Here is a 16,922-nt window from a genome sequence, read left to right on the forward strand (position 1 = left end):
AGCTGCCCGTGGGGAGGCATGTTGGATGTGTCCTGCTCACAGTGTGAGAGGACGTGGTACCCAGGACTGAACACTCTCTGGGAATCACCATGGAAGGGATGGGTGCTTGCACTGAGCCTAGCAAGATGAGCAGCCTGGGGACACAGTCTTGCAGGAGAGGGCTGAGCTCAGGTTGCTTAAACCCAAGTTCTCTTTGTTTTAGAGCTGTGCAAGCCAAGGTCTGCAGCAAGGTGCAGGAAACCCGCCTGGTGAATGGTGCTGCTCAGTGTATATGGGCAGGGCAGTGTGGTGAGAGTGAGAGCTGTGAAACTGCTGTGCATCAAATGTCACTAGTTTTTCATCCATCCCTCTATTTTGCTTCTCTTTTGGCTATTGAATTTGTAAGCTAAATTATAACCATTTAATTACAAGGGGAAAAGCCCCTTGTAGCCTGCTGGCCCGCCCCCATCTCCCAGCCCTGGCATGAGTACAGTGTGGGGCCAGGTCCTGCTCCCCAAATCAGACCCGTTCTGCTCTCAGCTGTACTAATCATACGGCTGAAGCAGATTAATCCCCATTCCCCATCCTTCACAAAGGGCCTTTCCCCGCTCCCTGCCTATTAGTGCCTCTGCTGATTGCTTTTTTTTTTTCATTTCCCCCGTACCTTTCACTTCAGAAAATGGACTGGTAATGCTTCTTTTATCAAAGAATTATGTGATTTAGGATCCAGATCTTACAAAGGAGACTTTTGATAGCTGCTGTAATCAATCCCAATCGGCAGACACCTCTCTGCCCCCTGTTACCAGAGAGGAATAAAGGAAGGGATTACCGATGTTGTGTTTACGGCAGCTGTGGGCGATAGGATCGGGGCCATTTCGTGTTAGAAAAGGAAGGGAAAATAAAACAAGGAGGAAAAAAAAAAATGCAGACAAGGAAGGACAATACAGATATAGATAAAAAGAAAAGAAACGGGCTCTTATCATTTCCTTATTGGTTAAGGAGATTCCAAAGCCATTATAGAAGATTAGCAAAAAGGTTAATCTGCTTTAGCCGCTCGCTTGTCAAAAGTGAATTTCTAGGGTTTGAAAATCCTAGGGTGAAACGGTAGAAATCCCCTCCCGCTCCCCGCAGGCACGGGCTGCAGTCTGAAGGTCGCTGAGCTCAGGATCCGGCGCCGCGGGATGGAGCTCCGCCGCTGGGCGCTAGGGGGCGCTGCGTCGTGGCTGCGTGTCCCCGGGCCGCCTCTCCGCCCGCTCCGCTCCGCGCCGCGCCATGGGTGCCGAGCGGGAGGCGCGGGCCTGCGCCGCGTTCTACGGAGATGCGGGGCGGTGCGGGCCGGGCTCCACCGCGCTGTGCTGCGTGCGATGCCTGCGGCAGTTCGCGGGGTGAGCGGGACTGGGCCGGGCGGCTGGGGCGCGGGTTGGGGTACGGCGCTGCGGGGGGAAGGGGAGCCCATCGTGGGGCGTTTGTAATGCGGGCTGCGGGTGGGGGAGATGCGAGCGTGGCAACCACGTGGAGCTGCGGCACCCCTTGCTAAGTTCAAGTTGAGTCTGGGTATCCCCACCACAGCAAGCTGGGTCATCCCCAGTGCATCCCCGATGGAGGTGGGGCACCCTTCGCCCAACTCAAATCCCCAACCGCATTAAGCTGGGGCACCCCCAGCAAAACCCCCCTACAGCCCGGGTATCCCCACCCCAACCCTTTCTGAGCTTGGGCACTCCAGCTCTAACACGTTGGGATGCACCCATGCTAAGCTCCATTCCACCGAGGTACTCCCATGCCCAACCAGCTCGGTGCACCCCACCTCATCTCCATCCCATCGCAGGAGCACAGCCAAGCGCTGCCGGGACAAGCACCTGGAGGAGGCCCTGCAGCTGGCACGGAAGTTGGGCGAGGAGCTGCGGGTGCTGGGTGAGACGGAGGTGCGACCGCTGCTGCGCTGCGTCCTGGCCTTTCAGCTGGAGGCAGCGGGCAGCTCCAGTGCCTTCCAGAAGCTGGAACAGGTCCGTAACGCTCCCCTATGAGTGATCCTTAGGGTCCTGCTGGAGCTGAGTGGGGGTCTCTCAGCAGATTGTGACCCAGCTGGCCGTGGGCCACGAGGCTGTGCTGGCGCAGGAGGTGAGCACGCTGCTGGCCGGGCTGGCACTGCATGGAGAGGTGAGAACAGCTGACATGTGGATGCCACCATGCCCCCAGTCCCCTGTCTTTGGGGGCACAGTGGAAGGGAGCTGGTGACAGGAGGTTTGGAGGCGATTCTGCCCCACACATTGTATGGGATGTGAAGGGTGCCTGTCCCTCTGCCCCCCAGGTGCTGTCCCCTGAGGACCTTCAGGCAGGTCAGTTGCTACTCTTTGACCCCTTCACCATCCCTGGGAGGGACAGGGATGACACTGTCCCCCTCCTGCAGTATGCATGTTCATAGAGGAGAGCAGCCTGGGCCGGCACCACTGGCAGCAGAACATGGCCCCACTCCTGCAGCACGTGGCCCACACCCTGAGCTACGTGTTGCAGGGCCAAGCGGCACCAAGTGGCACCTGGAGCTGCCTGGCTGTCAAGGTGGGAACCTGCCTCAGGAAAGCATGCACATTTTTCGGAGGTGAGCAGTGCTGGAGGCCATCCTCACTGTCCCCTCCATTCCTCCAGGCCTGCCTCCAGCTCTTCCAGATGATGCCAAAGGATGTGGCCCCACTGGTGTGGAGTGCAGCAGCAAAGAATGAAGCCCTGCAGCGCATCCTGGGGCTGCTGCTGGAGGCAGTGGCAGGGAAGGTGTGTGGTCCTGGTGCTGCAGGGGCAACGGATGTCCCCAGTGGAACATTAAAGCATCAGAGGGATGCTCTGTAGTTGCCCACATAATGCATAGAGGCTAGAGACATGCATTTGTTTTCTATGCCCAGGCCCTGAGCAAGGATGTGCGGCTGCTGGCAGGCACGGCACTCAGCATGCTGCTGAACACAGCCCCACAGCCTGAGAGTGGGGCCAGTGCTGCACTCACCCTCTTCCAGCTCATGGACAGAGGTGTGTGCTGCACCAGGACTGGGAAGAGCCTCAGCAAAGGGACTGAAAGCGGACAGGACACTCACCGTCAGTCAGAGTTCTGCTGCTGTGTCCACTCTCGGGGGCCACCCAGGTGGATGGATAGTGGGCTTTGGGTCTCTGTCCCATTTAATGCAGCCATTTCCCAGCAGGTGCAGGGGAGCTGAGAGTTGGGGAGCTGGTGGTGGAGGCTCACAGCATCCCAGAGTCAGATGGGCTGGAGAGGCTGGCGCTGAGCAGGGGGCTGCTGACATGCTGCCGTGCAGACATCCTCTGCTGCCGGCTGGAGGGCAGCACCTGCCAGGTATGAGGGCTTACTCCAGGGTCAGAGCCCCTCACCCAGCAGTAGGAGTCTGGGGTAAAGTCACTCCTGACACAGCAACCTGCTGTGCATCACACAGCAAAAACTGAGCTGCTGTCCCAGAGCCGAGGGCTGCTAGGCGGGCACAGAAAGCTCACATGGATGCCAAAGTTTCTCCTGTTCTGTATTGAGGTTTTTTTTCCCTTGGAAGTCCCCATCTGCCTGCTCACTGACTGCTGTGCTTCTGCAGGCCTGCCTGCTGCTGGATGTGCTCTTTCCCACTGTGCGTGCCCTGAGCAAGGAGCAGAAGGATTGCCACTACCACTGCTTCCAAGGTAGGAGACAAACCTGCTGGTGGAACTGTCATTGCTGTTCCTGCCCATGGAATGCCATTCCTCCTGGGCTGCTTTGTATCTATGTGGGCTGATGGCTCCCTGAGCCCCACAGCCTGGCTGGGCTCAGCATTGTTGCCTGTCCACTTCCAGTGCTAGTGCTGTGGCTGCGGCGTGTCCAGGAGAACCTTCCTGAGCTCTGGCACCTGCAGGGCAGCCGCCTCCTGGCCAAGGATGCCAAGCTGCTGCAGGAGCTCACCCAGCTGTTATGGGACAATGCCGAGGCCCCGGTAAGGCTGGAGAGGGCACCCCCAGCACTGCTGCAGTGAGATGGCTCATCTCCTGCCATCCCCAGCCCCCTAATTCATGGTTGCCCGCTAGAAACGTGTGGCGACAGGGTCTCTTCTAAAGCAGGAATTCAGAAGGGAAACCTTGGTTTCCATCCTTCCCCAGGTGGAAGGTGTATCTGAGTTCATCCAGAGCTCCTTCAGACTCCTGGCGGAGATCTACCACCTGGAATGCCAGCACTTTGAGGACCAGGAGAGACCCCTCTACCAACAGATGCTGCAGAGGGCGGTCTCAATGCCGTGGCAAATCAAGGCCAGATACGTGCTCCTGTGTGCCATTGTCCCCTACGTGGGCAGCCAGCAGGTAGGGGATGGCAAGGCTGCATCCCTGTTAGTGATGCAGTCGGAGGAGGTGGCACATTAGATGCTCATGGCCTTTTCCATAGGTGCTGGACGCCTGCCCCATGCTGCCACAGCACCTCTTGAATTGCCTGGCTACCAACCACCTGTGCCCCATGGCCGCCGAGCTGTACAGGGCCCTGGTTCAGCAGCAGTGCTCCCAAGGGCAGGATGATGTGCAGGCCGAGCTCTGGGCACAGCACTGGCTGCCACTCCTCAGCCAGGCGCTGCGCTCACCCCTGCCCATCCTGCACAGCAACACCACCAACCACCTCCTGCCTTGGACGCTGCGGCAGCTCCCAGCTGCTGGCACACTGCTGGCCGCTCAGTTCAGTGGTGCGGACACAGCCGCACTGCGGGCCTGGGTGTCACTGCTGCGGGTGCAGAGGAGCACAGCTGGGGTCACACCGCTGCGGGCTGAGGAGGTGGCACGGCTGCGGGCCTGCCTGCGTGCCCATGAGGAAGGAGTGAGGCTGGCGGCACTGGGACTGCTGTGCAGCGGCCCTGGACACAGCTTGGCAGGCACTGAGGAGCGGCTGCTGCAGGAGTTCTTGCCCCTCAACCTCAACTGCCACACCTCTGCCTTCCGGCAGCTGCTGCAGGCCGCCCTGAAGAAGGTGCTGGGGCGGCTGCGGGACGGTGCGCTGGCACGGCTGCGGGGGAAGGATCCCAAGGAGCCAAGGGACGAGGGAGTGGGACAGCTGGCACGGGCTGTAGGTGAGAGAGCCACCATAGTACCTCCACACAGCCCTGGGAGCCTGGCGGGCGGCCGGCCATGGTGCTGGGTTCTCCCTTTGCAGACTTCGTGGAGTGGCTGCTGCAGCTTTGCATCTCGTCGCTCACCCCCTGGGCCAACTACCAGAGGAAGAAGACGGCTCTGCTTCTGCTGACGGCCATTTTGGAGACCTGCACAGACACCTGGAGCCCTGAGAGGAAGAAAGGACAGCCCCCGCGTGAGTAGGGACACCCCAGCCAGAACACCCCTGGACCCTTGGGCTGTTCCTCTGCCCTATTCCACCATCTTCCTCCCCATCCCTGCAGGGACGATGGCCACACTCTTGGGCCATGCCAGGCAGAGTGGCTGCTGGGACTTCTTTTCCCAGCCCAACCTGCTGGCACTGCTGGGCTGCCTGCAGGACAGCACCAACGAGGTGGGTGTCACTTGCTGCCCTGCTCCCCCCAGCCCACATCCCCATCCCCATCCTCACCTCTCCTCCTCCGGCAGATCAGGGACATGGCCTCAGAGTTGCTCATCCGCTACTTCCCTGCAACATTCCCTGAGTCTCTCACTCCAGCACTGCTCCAGTTGGCTCAGGATGCCCTCAGCAGCCCCCGCGTGCAGGAGGCCGAAGTCGGAGCAGTGCTTATGAAGACAATCCTGCAGAAGTATGAGCATGGAATGGGTAAAGGGTTGCTTTGGCTCTGCAGCAGTGGAGGCGAAGTAGGGCTGGGGCCTGCACACCATCAGCACCCACCTCTTGCTCCAGGTCAGACAGCAGCACCCTGAAGCTCCTGGCCCCAGAAGCTGACACAGCCCAGTCTCTGGCAAACCGCAGCCTGTACTTCGCCCAACACCTGCTGTGGGTACTGCAGGCCCAGCTTACCACAGCTCAACAGAACCTGCTGCAGGCGGCAGCTGTAGCACCAATGCATGGTGTGTGCCTGGGCTCTGGAGGAGCTCCATGTTCCCTCTCCAGCCATACATCTTATTTTGGGAATGTCAGATGGCCCCAGGCCTTGCTGAAACATGAGATGGGTGTTGTTCAGGTGCGCTTGCAGCCCTGCGGAGGTGCTTGCTCCAGGTGCCTGAGGTGGTCACCTGCATGCAAACAGCAGAGTCAGCACAAGGCTGGCAGGAGTTGCTCAGCAGCCTGGTGGGCACTGCAAGGGACATCACCTCCCTGCTGCTGGGGGCTCTGCAGAGCCAGCAGGGTCCTGAAGCTGAGCAGCAAGGTGAGCAAGTCCCTGCAGAGAGCTACCTTCACCTTTGTTACCGCTGTCTTGGACTCAGCTGTGAGCTCCAGCAGTCCTCCACACTGCCATGAGCAACCCTTCTTAAGGCTCAGATGAAGCTTCCTTTTGCAGTGGCTGCTCCATCATTTGCAGACATGGGGAATGCAATTGGCTCACTCATTATGATGGGGAAGGGCCAACAGGAGGAGGAAGGGGACTCAGTTCTGTTGTCAGAGGAGCACAGTCTGATCCTGACCTGCTGTTGGGTGTCAGTGAAGGTAGGAGCATATCCCCATGGCACAGCCCAGTTGCTAGGCATCCACCCTCACTGGGGATGGGGGGCAGAGGGGCAATATACTTACCTGGAGGCTATTGTAGCTTTTGTCTCTCTCTTGGGAAGTGGAGTGGAAGACAAAAGATGCAGGGGCTGCAGCTCTCCATCTCTAAAAGCAACGTCCTACCTCCCTGCTCTTTTGTAGCTCAGCTGCTTTCCCAGCTCTGATAGTCCCCAGCTGGGCAGGAACTGGGCTGGCCCTGCAGCTGTATTGGGCTGCACTGAAGGTACCTGTCATAGCTTCCTTCTGACAGTGCCCATCACAGCCTCTTACCTAAAGCCTGCCCAGCATCAGGCTGGAAAAAGAACATTTCTGCCATGCAGGGCTTGCAGCAGGCTGAGAAAATGCTACAGAGGCTGGGTGCTCAAAAGCATCTTGGTGGGCATGGGCTGAGCAATAGCGGTCCTTGCTGGGCAGCCCTGCCACGACAGGTGTGGGGAGGACAGGAGGACAGAAGTGTTGGGCAGCCCTACTGCCTCCTCCACGCTCTGGCTCTCCCCAGGAAGTCGGGCTGCTGCTGGGAGGCCTGGCTGAGCTGCTGCTGTCATCCCCTGGAGCAAAGCACCTCCTGCCACTTGCCAGCCTGCAGACAGCTGCAACAGTCTTCCAAGAGATCCTGCTGCGGTGCCGGCACTGGGTAAGCACATGGTCTGCCTCTCTTCCCACCCTTACCGATCCATCCTGCAGCCCCGAGGGCTGTGGTAGAGTGGAGAGCAGGGAGTCTTGACACCACTCTGCCCTAGGGAGCAGTGGAGGGCTGCAGCATGGGCTTCACCAAGTTCTGTGCTGCTCTGCTGAACCACCCCGACACAGAGATGCAGGCGATCCCGCAGACCATACTGGACCAGGTACTGTGCCTGTTCTTGTTTGCATTCCACTCATTTCCAGCATCCATATCCTCCAGCCCTGGGGAAGGCACCAGCAGGAGAATCTGCAGGGTGGTGCTGGCTGCTGATCTCCTCCCTGCAGGAGGCTGCAGGCTCTACCAGGTAAGTTTCACAGGTCTGGATGGGCTTTGTTTCTCAGGGGTTAGAAGCACTGAGTGGACCCCGGAGCAGCTCAATAACGCGCCGTGCTGCCGGCTTCCCCATGCTCTTCCTCTGCATTGTCAGTGGGGAAAACCCAGCCCAGGCACGTCCACTTCTGACCCGCTGCATCCAGACACTGCTGGGACTGGCCACCATGGCCCTGCCACAGGACTGGGACCAAACCCTTGACCTTCCACAGGTGACTGCACACTGATCCCTTTGCCGTTGTAACCAGCTTGGGAATGGGGTGGTCTGCACAGAGCCCTTCAAAGGGATCTGTCTGCATTGGGTACTGCAGCATGAGGCTGTTGGTGCCTGGTGCAGCATGGCTGAGCTCCACATGCTCTCTTCAGGTGTGTGCCCTGCATGTGCTGCAAACATTGGTGCGCGGTGCAGGGCTGGGCACTGCACTGCTGCGGCATGCTACACCAATGGTGGCCCTGGCACTGCAGGGACTGAGCTCGCCTTGCTGGGCCATGAGGAATGCGGCCATCCAGCTCTTCAGTGAGTACCCCAACCCTGCAGCGGTGCCCATGGGGAAACAGGAACCAGAACTGCACCCCACAGCAGGGGTGTATGTCCCCATTCCTTCTTTTGGGTGGATCCCAGTGCTGGAATGTGGCATTGCCCTTCAAGGATGTTTGATGTTCTCCCTCCCCGCAGGTGCTCTCACCACACGGCTGCTGGGTCAGAAGCAGAGCAGCGCTGAGGGCTGCCTGGTGGAGGGGCTGAGCCTGCCCGCATTCCTGGGGCAGCACCCGCAGCTGGGTGCCGTGCTGCTGGCCGAGCTGGGGGCGGCCGTGCCAGGGGGGCCTCACCTGCGCCCTGCACTGCATGCCATCCTCACTCTGCTGGCACAGCTGCAGCCTGGCCCCGACGACCCCAGTGGGTAAGGCAGAGTGCTGGCAGCAGATGTTCTCTCCTTGGCGTGGCACCACACTGTGCCCTTTTTACTCCGTAGCCCCTCCGCTCACTTCCTGGAGCCGCTGCTGGAGCTGGCGGGGAGCCCTATCTATGCTGTGCGAGCCATGGCTGCCAAAGCACTGATTCCCGTCGTCCCACCGCCCCAGCGCCCGGCTCTGCTCCTGCACCTGGCCCAGCAGCTTCCTGCACCTGGGGGGGTCAGCTCACACAACACCCTGCATGGGCACCTGCTGCAGATGCGGGCACTGCTGGCCCCCAGCCCAGGCACCGGCGGGTGAGTGACCCCTGCATTCCCCCATGGCCGTGGTATCCCTCTGTCTGGGCCCCATGGTGAGGGTGTGTGTCCCCGCAGGCTGCCTGCTGAGTCCTTGCACCCCGTGGCCCTGCAGCTGGAGGCCCAGGGCTGGCTGCTCAGCCCTGCCCAGCGCTGCCCACTTGTCCGTGCCGCGTTCCTCCAGGTGCTCGCCCTCCTGCCCGGCTCTCTGAGCCCCAGTTTCACACAGAGCATCTGGGATGCTGTCAGTGCTGAGCTGGGCAACCTCACGCCGAGCAGGGAGCCAGGCTGTGCTGAGCTGCAGGTACTGCTCCTGTTCCCTGCTGTAAAGCTTAGGGCATGGGAGGTGGGAGCCCATCCTTGTCCTGTGCCCAGGAGCAGAGCGCTGGGAGAAGGTCTCTGTTTCCCTCCAGGTGGGTGCAGCTGTTCTCCACCAGACCATGGCCCGCTTTGCCTGCAGTGAGGCAGCCCGACAGGCTGACAGCAAGAGAATCCACACTGTCTGCTCACTTCTGCAACATCCGCACCCCGATGTCCACCTTGCTGTGCTGAGCTGGGTGACCGATGGGAAAAGAGCAGAATGTGAGGAGCTGGAAAGGTCCCTCCGTCTGACACTGCTGGTACAGTGATGCTCAAAATCACAGATCCAAAGTGGGACACTAATGCACAGTGGTCCCCCCTTGCCCCTCATTGACCTCTTGGGAGGAGGCACAGCTTCAGTGCACCCTCAGGTGCTGCTCAGGACAGCGTTTCTGAGGGCTTTGCTGATGGGGGGTACTGACCTTGTTTGTTCTTTCCTGTTGTTGACCAGGAGAACTTACAGTCAGTGCTGCAAGAGAGAGGGAACAAAGAGTTCCTGAGATTGTACCTTGAGGCTTTGATGCATCTTTGCAGAAGCTGCCCATCTTGGTCTCAGGAAGCTTCCCAGAAGCTCCAGGGCTCTGCCTTAGCATGTGTGGAAATACTGCTCCTTGTGATGGAGATGGAGCGCCCTGGTCCAGAGCTCCTCTCCCAGGCACTGTGTGCTGCCAGCCTGCTGCTCACCGTGGGGTAGGGCTGTGGGATCAGAGCCCTGGGCTTTGTGCCTGAATCCTGTGACCTCCATGTGGTCCATAAGCCAGGAGCTGTGTCTCACCTCTCCTTCTGCCCACTCAGGTTTGGGGACGAGAATGCCCTGCTGGTGCAGCGGTGGTGCACGATGCTGGAGGCGTGTGGCCAACCCGTGGCAGATGAGGTGCTGCGCCTGGCAGCTGCGTGCTCCCTGCAGACAGCAGGCACTGAGGTGCTGCGGCGATGCCGGGGGGCTTCTTGCCCCTGGCTTGTCCCTGTGGCACTGCGGTAGGTTCTGAGTGGCCCTGTATGTGTGCTCCCTCCTCCAAAGCACCCACTGGGCATGCAGCAATGCTTTCCTTCCTCCGCAGGGTGATAAACATGAGCATTCACCTCCTGCAAGATGAGGACCCTGATGTACGGCACGAGGCTGCAGGCTTTGTGAGCCTAGTGCAGCATGGCTTGGGGCAGCCAGGAGGAGATGGCTGCATCTTCGTGCAGGGCAACGTGGGGCTGCTGAGCCTTCTGCAGCTCCTCCTGGATGAGTTTGGGCATCACCCCGAGACCTTCGGTTCACTGCTGCAGCACCTCCCCCAGCCCAACCTCAGGGCCATCATGGAGGACCTGGAGTCTGACACGTGAGTGCAGCCCCCTGCAAGGGTTGGAAAGGGGGGAACATTGGGTTGCAAGATGTTTTATGTCCCCACTGCTCCCCTGCAGCCCCCCCAGCCTGTACAAGGAGGACGAGCCCAATGTGTTCGCAGAGCCGGCCGCCCTGGCGCAGCAGCTGCTGCCCTTCCTGCTGCAGCTCCTGGAGAAGGCTCCCAGCTCTGCCCTGCACTGGCTGCAGGCTGCAGGCCCCGGTGTGCTGCAGGACCTGCACTACTGCCAGCAGCGATGGAGCCACGGTATGGTGGCAGCCCTGGGCTGGGAAATCCATGGTCCCAAGGAGCCCGGTGCTTACTGTACCTTCTCTTGCTCTCCCTGCAGAATCAGCCAGACGCTGCTGGATGAAGGCGCTGGGCTGTGCCGTGCTGCGTGCTGCCCTGGCCCTGCTGCTGGTGAGGGCACAGCTGGTTGCCCGTGTGCTCCGGGTGCTGGGTGAGGAGCATGGAGCTGTGCTGGGGTTGGACTGTGATGCCCAGGAGCTGGAGCAGGAGCTGGCTCTGGTGCAGGGGCTACTGGCACAGCACGGGCTGTGCCCTGGTCCATGACAGAGCACTGTGCCGGCAGAGCATGGAGAAGCACATGGGGACGGCTGATGACTGTAGGCACGGAGCAGTGTCACCGAGCCCTGCCTTTGGGGGGTCCTGGTTCTCGTGGCCGCGTCCTGACGTTTTTTGAGTGCTTCCTGCAGCATGGCTGCGGGTGCAGGAGTGCAACTCGGGGAGCAGGACGCGTCTGCTCCCTTTGTGCCTGGATGCAGCAGCAGCGGCAGGCAGGGCACAGCAGCAGCTCTCCGTCCCACCGCCACTGGTACGGCATCTCCCGCACTGCTCCTGCGCTGGGGTCCGGCTGGGAGGATGGGACGTGCACAGTCGCTCTCCTTGTTACCCCGCTGCCCTTCCACCACCTTTTTTATCCGGTGTTTCAGCTGTATTTTGTGCCAAACCCAGGTTTCTATTTCAAATAAAGAGCCCCGCAGCAGCCGCGCCGCACAAGCCTCATTGCCGGAGATTGCGGGCTCAGCACGTCCGTCCGGCCTCCGCGGGGCTCCCGCTGCTCCGCCCCGGTACCGGCCCCGCCCCGGCGCGGAACAGGACGCGGCACATCCGCTTCCCGCGGCGGCCCGGCCCGGTGGAAGGTGAGAGCCGGGGGCGGCGGAGAGCTCGGGAGCACTGGGCGGGGGGATCCCTGAGCCCCCGTCCCCGCCACAGGGCGGTATGAGCGCGGCCAAGCCCAAGCGCATCAAGTTCTCGGACGAGGAGAAATTCCTCATCCTGGAGGAGTTCAGCCTCCGCAAGGACATCCTCATCCCCAAGAGCGGCCGCTACCGCAACACGCAGGACCGGCAACGCGCGTGGGAGGAGATCGCGGCCGCCGTCAACGCGCTGAGCCCGGTGGTGCGGCGGACGGCCGAGGAGATCCGCAAGAAGTGGCATAACATGGTGCTGGACGCGCGCCGGGAGCTGGCCGCCGATAAGCACCCGCTGCTCCGCCAACGGCCCCAGGAGCGGCTCTTCCATCACATCTTCGCCCTCTTCAACAAGCCCGGCCCTCCGCCCGCCCCGTCCTTCGGGCTGCCCGCGGCCGCCCCCGAGCTGCTGCCGCACGGCCCCGCTCCGGACCGCTTCCCCGGCCCCGAGGAGCGGCCGCTGCCCGGCGCGGAGAGCAGGCTGCAGCCCACCCCAGGACCGGCCGCCCCCCGGGCCGCCCAGCCGCAGGGCGCAGCCCCCGGACCTCCGCCTGGCAACCCCGAGCCGCCCCGCGTCAAGTGCCCGCCGAGCCCCGCGCTGGCGTGGCCGTGCCTCGAGGCCATGGCGAGTCCCGCATCGCTGGGGACGGGCAGCCCCGGGCCCCCGGAACCCCCGCACGACAACGGTGAGCAGCCCCCAATCCGTGCTGGGACTCCCGATCCCATTCCCAACACCGGAGTGAGGTTCTGCATCCACTCCGGGCAGCGATGCTGCAGCAGTTTGGTGATATCTCTCTTTTGCCCTCACCAGAACCCCATTCCCACTCCCCTCCCAGCCTTAACACCTTCCCTCGCTCCGTGCAGGTGGCACAGCGACCTCTGAGGAGCTGTCAGAAAAGCAGAGGCGGCTGCACACCGAGATCCTGGAGCTGCAGAAGGAGACCCTGCAACTGCAGAAGGAGAAGATCGTGCTGGAAAAAGAGAAGCTCCTCCTGGAAATCCTGAAGCTGCGCAGGGAGTTGGGCACGTGAGCGGCTGCGGGGTGATGCCAGGAGCCCCGTGCTGCTCCTCCTGGGGATATTGAACATTTTGGGGCTCGCCGAGTGCTCACACAGGGACTGCTGGGCGCTGTGGTGCATGGGGCTGAATAAAGTGAGCAATGTGGGATGTGGGCATGGTGCTGTATGGCCGAGGTGGGGGTCCCAGCTGAAGCCACCAGAGGGTGGCTGGGGGGGGACAAGCAGGCACTGGGGACAGTGATGTTGGTGCCATATGATGATAAAATGGTTAAGGTTGGAGAAGACCTCTGTTATCATTGAATCCAACCATTGACCCATTGCTACCATGCCCAATAAACCATCCCAAAGCGTCACACCTCCATGGATGGTGACACCACCACTTCCCTGCCTGTTCCAATGCTTTGCTGCTCTTTCAGAGAAGAATTTTTCTTAATACCCAACCTGAGTGCACTCAGCCCTGAACAGCATTGCCACAGCCATGCCTTGCTTTCCGTGCCAGCTTTAATTGCGCTCCTCACACCACACCAAGCAGCCGAGATGCCCTTAAAGGAGTTGGGCTCTGCTCACCTACACAAAGATGAATGCTGGGGGGGGACAGGTGCAGCTCTTCTGCAGAGCCTCCCGCACCCACGAGCCCTGGCACCCTGCTATGGAGGTGGCCACCCAAAACGTCCTGTAAGGAAAACCCAGCAAATGTTGTCCTGCTGTAAAAAATATAGATGCTAAGTTATCAGTTTTAATGGGGAGGAAGATGGAATGCCCCTCAGGAGTGCCCTTAGGGCACATGGCATTTCCCAAAGGACATTCCTCCCCCCAAAAAAATTGCCTACCTGGCTCCTTGCACCCCATATCCATCACACTGGGGATGTCCATGGGCTTTGTCCCCCCAGCACTCAACGCACACCTGTTTGTCCCGCTGTAGCCGGCGGCTCCAGGGCTGCCCACGACAGGCAGCTGCCACCTGAGTCAGGCGGAAAAAGCTGCAGGAGATGGGGAGGTGGGAGCTGGTTTGGGGAAAAATAATGGTTGGAGGTAAAGTGTTTGCTTTGTAGAGCTTACAGGGGTTCTGCACGGGGTGGGAATAGGAATGGGGTCACGACCGCATACCTACCTGGATGACTCCTCCGACTGCTGCATCCCAGTTCTGCGCCAGGGATCCCTGATGTCTGGGCTGAAGGAATCGGGGAGCAGTTTGGCCACCCCTGGCACAGAGCAGCAATGGTGAGGTGGTGACAGCCACTACAATGCAGGGCTAGGAAGGGGTCCTGCATTACCTTTGGCAGCCCCACAGGCCGGGTCATCCCCCAGGCACCCACGGCGCTGCTTGAGGTCGGGGCAGGGCTCCCCGCCGTGCCGGGGGGGCACGGTGACCTGGCGGCTGCGGTCTTTGCTGCCCACCCCGCATGGGGAGCTGCAGCTGCTCCAGGGCCCCCATGGCCCCACTGCACAGCCCACTGCTGAGAACAGAGAGAAGAGATTCAATGGTGTAGAAGAAAAAGGAACATGAGCAGGGGAGAATCTGTGCACAGTAGGGAGAAGGGGGAACCCGGGGCTCAGCCCCACAGCACAGTGTGCTTTTATTGTCAGGCTCTGCATCGAGCTGAGCTGGGACCTCGCTAATCTCTGTGGAGATTATGGAGCGCTGACAGTGCCGTTGTCCAGCACAGCCCCTGACCCTCAGCAACAGTGGTAGGCGTGTGGCTCAGCCCTTGGTACCCATGTCCCAAAAATCAGCCCTGGAGCTCACAGTGACAGCACTGCTGCTGCTGCCACGTCCAACTGCACAACACGCTGCGGGATCCCTCACCGAACAGAGAAAAAAACAGAAAACTGGGATGGTTTGAGCCCATGCCCACCTACAGCCCCAGGCACAGCTCATCACCTCTCAGAGGGACCGCTGACGGGAACAGCAAAACCCCACCGGCACGAACGGCCCCACCACCCTCACCCTGCCCCACGGCTCACCGGCACGGCGGCACGCAGCCTGGTAGTCCTGGCAGCAGTCACCCGTCCTCTCACAGTACGAATCGCAATAGCAGCGAGTGCGGCGTGCACCGGTGGCCCAGCAGGCGTTGTTCCTGCCTGGGCAGCAGCGGTGCCGGCAGCCACCCAGCACGTAGCCAGCGGCCAGCAGCCACCCCCCGCACAGCAGCAGCCCCTGCATGCTGCCGCAGTGCCCGGCTGTCCCCCGAGGGGCCGGGCTGCACCGCACCGCCCCTTGCCTGGACGTGGGGATCAAGCGCCTTTCGTTCTGCTCCAGTGCCCCGGCGCCTGGCTGTACACACATCCCCATCCCAACCACCTTGCTGAGCTGAGCTGAGTGACCAACAGAGAGGGAGCAAAGTGCGAGGAGCTGGAGAAGCCCTTCTAGCTGATGCTGCGGCTCCCAGTAGGGCATTACTGCACCACATCCCTTCTTGTGCCCTTGGGAGGAAGCACAGGTCCATAGCACCTTGTTGGAGTGTGTCCAGACGAGGGTCACAAAACTGACCGAAGGGATGGAACACCTCCTGTACCAGGAGAGGCTGAGAGAAGGGCTGTGAAGCTGTGCAGCCTGGAGAGAAGGCTGCAGGGAGAGCTGTGAGCGGCCCTTCAGTATCTAAAGGGGCTGTAAGAAAGAAGGGACAGATTTGTTAGCAAGATCTGTGTGATAGGTCAAGGAGAGATGGTTTCAAACTAAAAGAGGGGAGATTTAGGTTGGGTATAAGGAAGTTGTTTACAGTGAGAGCGGTGAGGCACTGCACAGGGTGCCCAGAGAGGTGGTGGTGCTCCATTCTTGTAGACAGCCATGGCCGGGGACGGGGCTGCGAGCACTGCTGGAGCTGTGGGTGTCTCTGTGCACTGCAGGCAGTGGGAACAGACGGCCTTCGGGGATCCTTTCCGACCCCAACCATTCTATGATTCTGTGATCCTCCAGTGCTGCTCAGGGCAGCGTTTCTGATGGGGAGCACTGACCATAACTCTCTTTTCCCGTTGCTGACCAAGAGCACTTAGAAGCAGTGCTGCCAGACGGAAGGAAAATCACTACTTCCAGGTTTTTGCTCTGCCATAAATCTATCTATAGGGATAAGTCTTCCAGGCAGCAATACACATGCGCTCCCAGATGCGGAAGAAGCCTCTCCCTTCTGTTACCGCTCTGCACCGACAGTCCGCCAAGCACTATGGTACTAAGTCCTCCAGGCGCTGCTACGCACGCGTACGGACATCCGCTCCGGCGCATGCAGTACCGCCTTCCACCAGCAGGGGGCGGCGCGAGAGCCGTGGGGCTCCTGCAGGAGGCGTTCTGTGGTTCAGGCGGTGCGGGGCTGTGCGGTCCGCTTCCATCACTTCCCTCGGCTGAAGGCTGCTGCTGCTCGGCAAGGCGCAGCGTACTCACAGTGAAGATCCGGGCATGAATTAGGATCGCTGCTGTCTCAAACTCACACTGTCATCAGCCAGAGAAGTGTTAATTGCGCTTGCATCCCTGTGAATGCTCCAGCCTGTAGGCTTTGTTCTGCTCTGAGGTCCAACCTGTGCCATTTTTCAGTAGATATGTCAAGACTCATCTTAAATTTTGATCATAAACACGTGCTGTCCCAGCTCCCATCTTCCTCATGAAGGCCTGGAGGGTTGTGACTATGAAAAGCACTCCTACACCACAGCTGCAATTCTCGTGCCAACAAAACTGCATGTTTCAATAGGAACGATGGCACTGCTTGGCTACCTTGACCCTACCACTGCCCTTCTGGTGTTGAACAGCAGGCCTCCATTATTCCCGATGAACATCCTTGCAAAGTCTGTGAAAGAACTGCTCCCGAGCCTTCAAGCAGCACAAACTGCTTCTTCCAGTATCTTTTTCCTCTCTCTCATACATGACGTTCTGCTGGCACACAGTGGGCAGCAAACATGCTTTCCCCATGTCACGCTTTCTTCTGAGCAAATCTGTACTGTCAGCATCTATTCTTTATGATTTTTCTTACGGATAACCATTTCCAGTGCCTCCAGTAAAATTAAAACATAATGCCCTGTGCCATGGACTCCACGCTCCTGAACTTTGGAGCAGAAGGGCTCGGAAAATAAGCACATATTTCCTCCAATTTTTGAAAAAAAAAAAAAAAAAGAAACAAAATAACGTATAGGAATTATAATGACTGCCTCCCCAGCTCCCTTCATC

The 16,922-nt window shown here is 60.0% G+C and overlaps 3 protein-coding genes across 10 annotated transcripts; 2 read left to right on the plus strand and 1 right to left on the minus strand.

Moving 5' to 3' along the window:
* Positions 1 to 1,216: 1,216 nt before the first annotated feature.
* On the plus strand, positions 1,217 to 11,542 carry LOC116228500 (tRNA (32-2'-O)-methyltransferase regulator THADA-like). 5 transcript variants are annotated; one of them, XM_090152528.1, is made up of 31 exons: positions 1,217 to 1,364; positions 1,805 to 1,982; positions 2,050 to 2,136; positions 2,288 to 2,315; positions 2,387 to 2,535; positions 2,623 to 2,745; positions 2,874 to 3,060; positions 3,162 to 3,316; positions 3,564 to 3,648; positions 3,799 to 3,935; positions 4,099 to 4,296; positions 4,379 to 5,048; positions 5,132 to 5,284; positions 5,373 to 5,482; positions 5,557 to 5,717; positions 5,819 to 5,985; positions 6,099 to 6,284; positions 6,417 to 6,562; positions 7,122 to 7,256; positions 7,363 to 7,467; positions 7,646 to 7,846; positions 8,001 to 8,151; positions 8,311 to 8,536; positions 8,609 to 8,845; positions 8,924 to 9,149; positions 9,259 to 9,465; positions 9,657 to 9,895; positions 10,001 to 10,183; positions 10,267 to 10,533; positions 10,616 to 10,803; positions 10,886 to 11,542. In XM_090152528.1, the coding sequence occupies exons 1-31, from the start codon at positions 1,252 to 1,254 to the stop codon at positions 11,107 to 11,109; spliced, it is 5,622 nt and encodes a 1,873-aa protein (XP_090008654.1). In that variant the 5' UTR covers positions 1,217 to 1,251; the 3' UTR covers positions 11,110 to 11,542. The 5 variants fall into 5 exon arrangements, 4 of the variants coding, with proteins under 4 accessions (XP_090008654.1, XP_031448238.2, XP_090008655.1 ...); XM_031592378.2 differs by having other exon boundaries at positions 3,165 to 3,316; XM_090152529.1 differs by having other exon boundaries at positions 2,874 to 2,994.
* A 101-nt stretch (positions 11,543 to 11,643) lies between these two features.
* On the plus strand, positions 11,644 to 13,124 carry LOC116228504 (uncharacterized). The gene is made up of 2 exons (XM_031592381.2): positions 11,644 to 12,436; positions 12,615 to 13,124. Exons 1-2 carry the CDS (start codon positions 11,779 to 11,781, stop codon positions 12,779 to 12,781), a joined length of 825 nt encoding a protein of 274 aa, XP_031448241.2. The 5' UTR covers positions 11,644 to 11,778; the 3' UTR covers positions 12,782 to 13,124.
* Positions 13,125 to 13,259: 135 nt separating this feature from the next.
* LOC116228501 (somatomedin-B and thrombospondin type-1 domain-containing protein-like) lies at positions 13,260 to 16,881 on the minus strand. Of its 4 annotated transcripts, XM_090152532.1 has the most exons (6): positions 15,490 to 16,881; positions 14,735 to 15,377; positions 14,044 to 14,226; positions 13,881 to 13,971; positions 13,600 to 13,773; positions 13,260 to 13,473 (listed from the first exon to the last, which is right to left on the minus strand). In XM_090152532.1, the coding sequence occupies exons 2-6, from the start codon at positions 15,165 to 15,167 to the stop codon at positions 13,284 to 13,286; spliced, it is 1,071 nt and encodes a 356-aa protein (XP_090008658.1). In that variant the 5' UTR covers positions 15,168 to 15,377; positions 15,490 to 16,881; the 3' UTR covers positions 13,260 to 13,283. The 4 variants fall into 4 exon arrangements, with proteins under 4 accessions (XP_090008658.1, XP_090008657.1, XP_031448240.2 ...); XM_090152531.1 differs by having other exon boundaries at positions 14,735 to 16,881; XM_031592380.2 differs by having other exon boundaries at positions 13,260 to 13,442; positions 14,735 to 16,875.
* Positions 16,882 to 16,922: the final 41 nt, after the last annotated feature.

The sequence above is a fragment of the Phasianus colchicus genome, chromosome 18 (genome assembly GCF_987193195.1).
Source record: "Phasianus colchicus chromosome 18, bPhaCol1.hap1.1, whole genome shotgun sequence".
NCBI classification, from domain to species: domain Eukaryota; kingdom Metazoa; phylum Chordata; class Aves; order Galliformes; family Phasianidae; genus Phasianus; species Phasianus colchicus.

What these genes read in the sequence shown, in the direction of transcription:
- LOC116228500 (XM_090152528.1), top strand. Translation starts at nt 1,252, where the DNA reads ATGGGTGCCGAGCGGGAGGCGCGGGCCTGCGCCGCGTTCTACGGAGAT. An exon ending in GCTGTTGGGTGTCAGTGAAG is followed by an intron (nt 6,563 to 7,121) that starts GTAGGAGCATAT and finishes GGCTCTCCCCAG; the next exon opens with GAAGTCGGGCTGCTGCTGGG. An exon ending in CCCTCCGTCTGACACTGCTG is followed by an intron (nt 9,466 to 9,656) that starts GTACAGTGATGC and finishes GTTGTTGACCAG; the next exon opens with GAGAACTTACAGTCAGTGCT.
- LOC116228504 (XM_031592381.2), top strand. Translation starts at nt 11,779, where the DNA reads ATGAGCGCGGCCAAGCCCAAGCGCATCAAGTTCTCGGACGAGGAGAAA. An exon ending in GGAACCCCCGCACGACAACG is followed by an intron (nt 12,437 to 12,614) that starts GTGAGCAGCCCC and finishes CGCTCCGTGCAG; the next exon opens with GTGGCACAGCGACCTCTGAG.
- LOC116228501 (XM_090152532.1), bottom strand. Translation starts at nt 15,167, where the DNA reads ATGCCCTACTGGGAGCCGCAGCATCAGCTAGAAGGGCTTCTCCAGCTC. An exon ending in GGCCTGTGGGGCTGCCAAAG is followed by an intron (nt 13,972 to 14,043) that starts GTAATGCAGGAC and finishes GCTCTGTGCCAG; the next exon opens with GGGTGGCCAAACTGCTCCCC. An exon ending in TATGGGGTGCAAGGAGCCAG is followed by an intron (nt 13,474 to 13,599) that starts GTAGGCAATTTT and finishes TATTTTTTACAG; the next exon opens with CAGGACAACATTTGCTGGGT.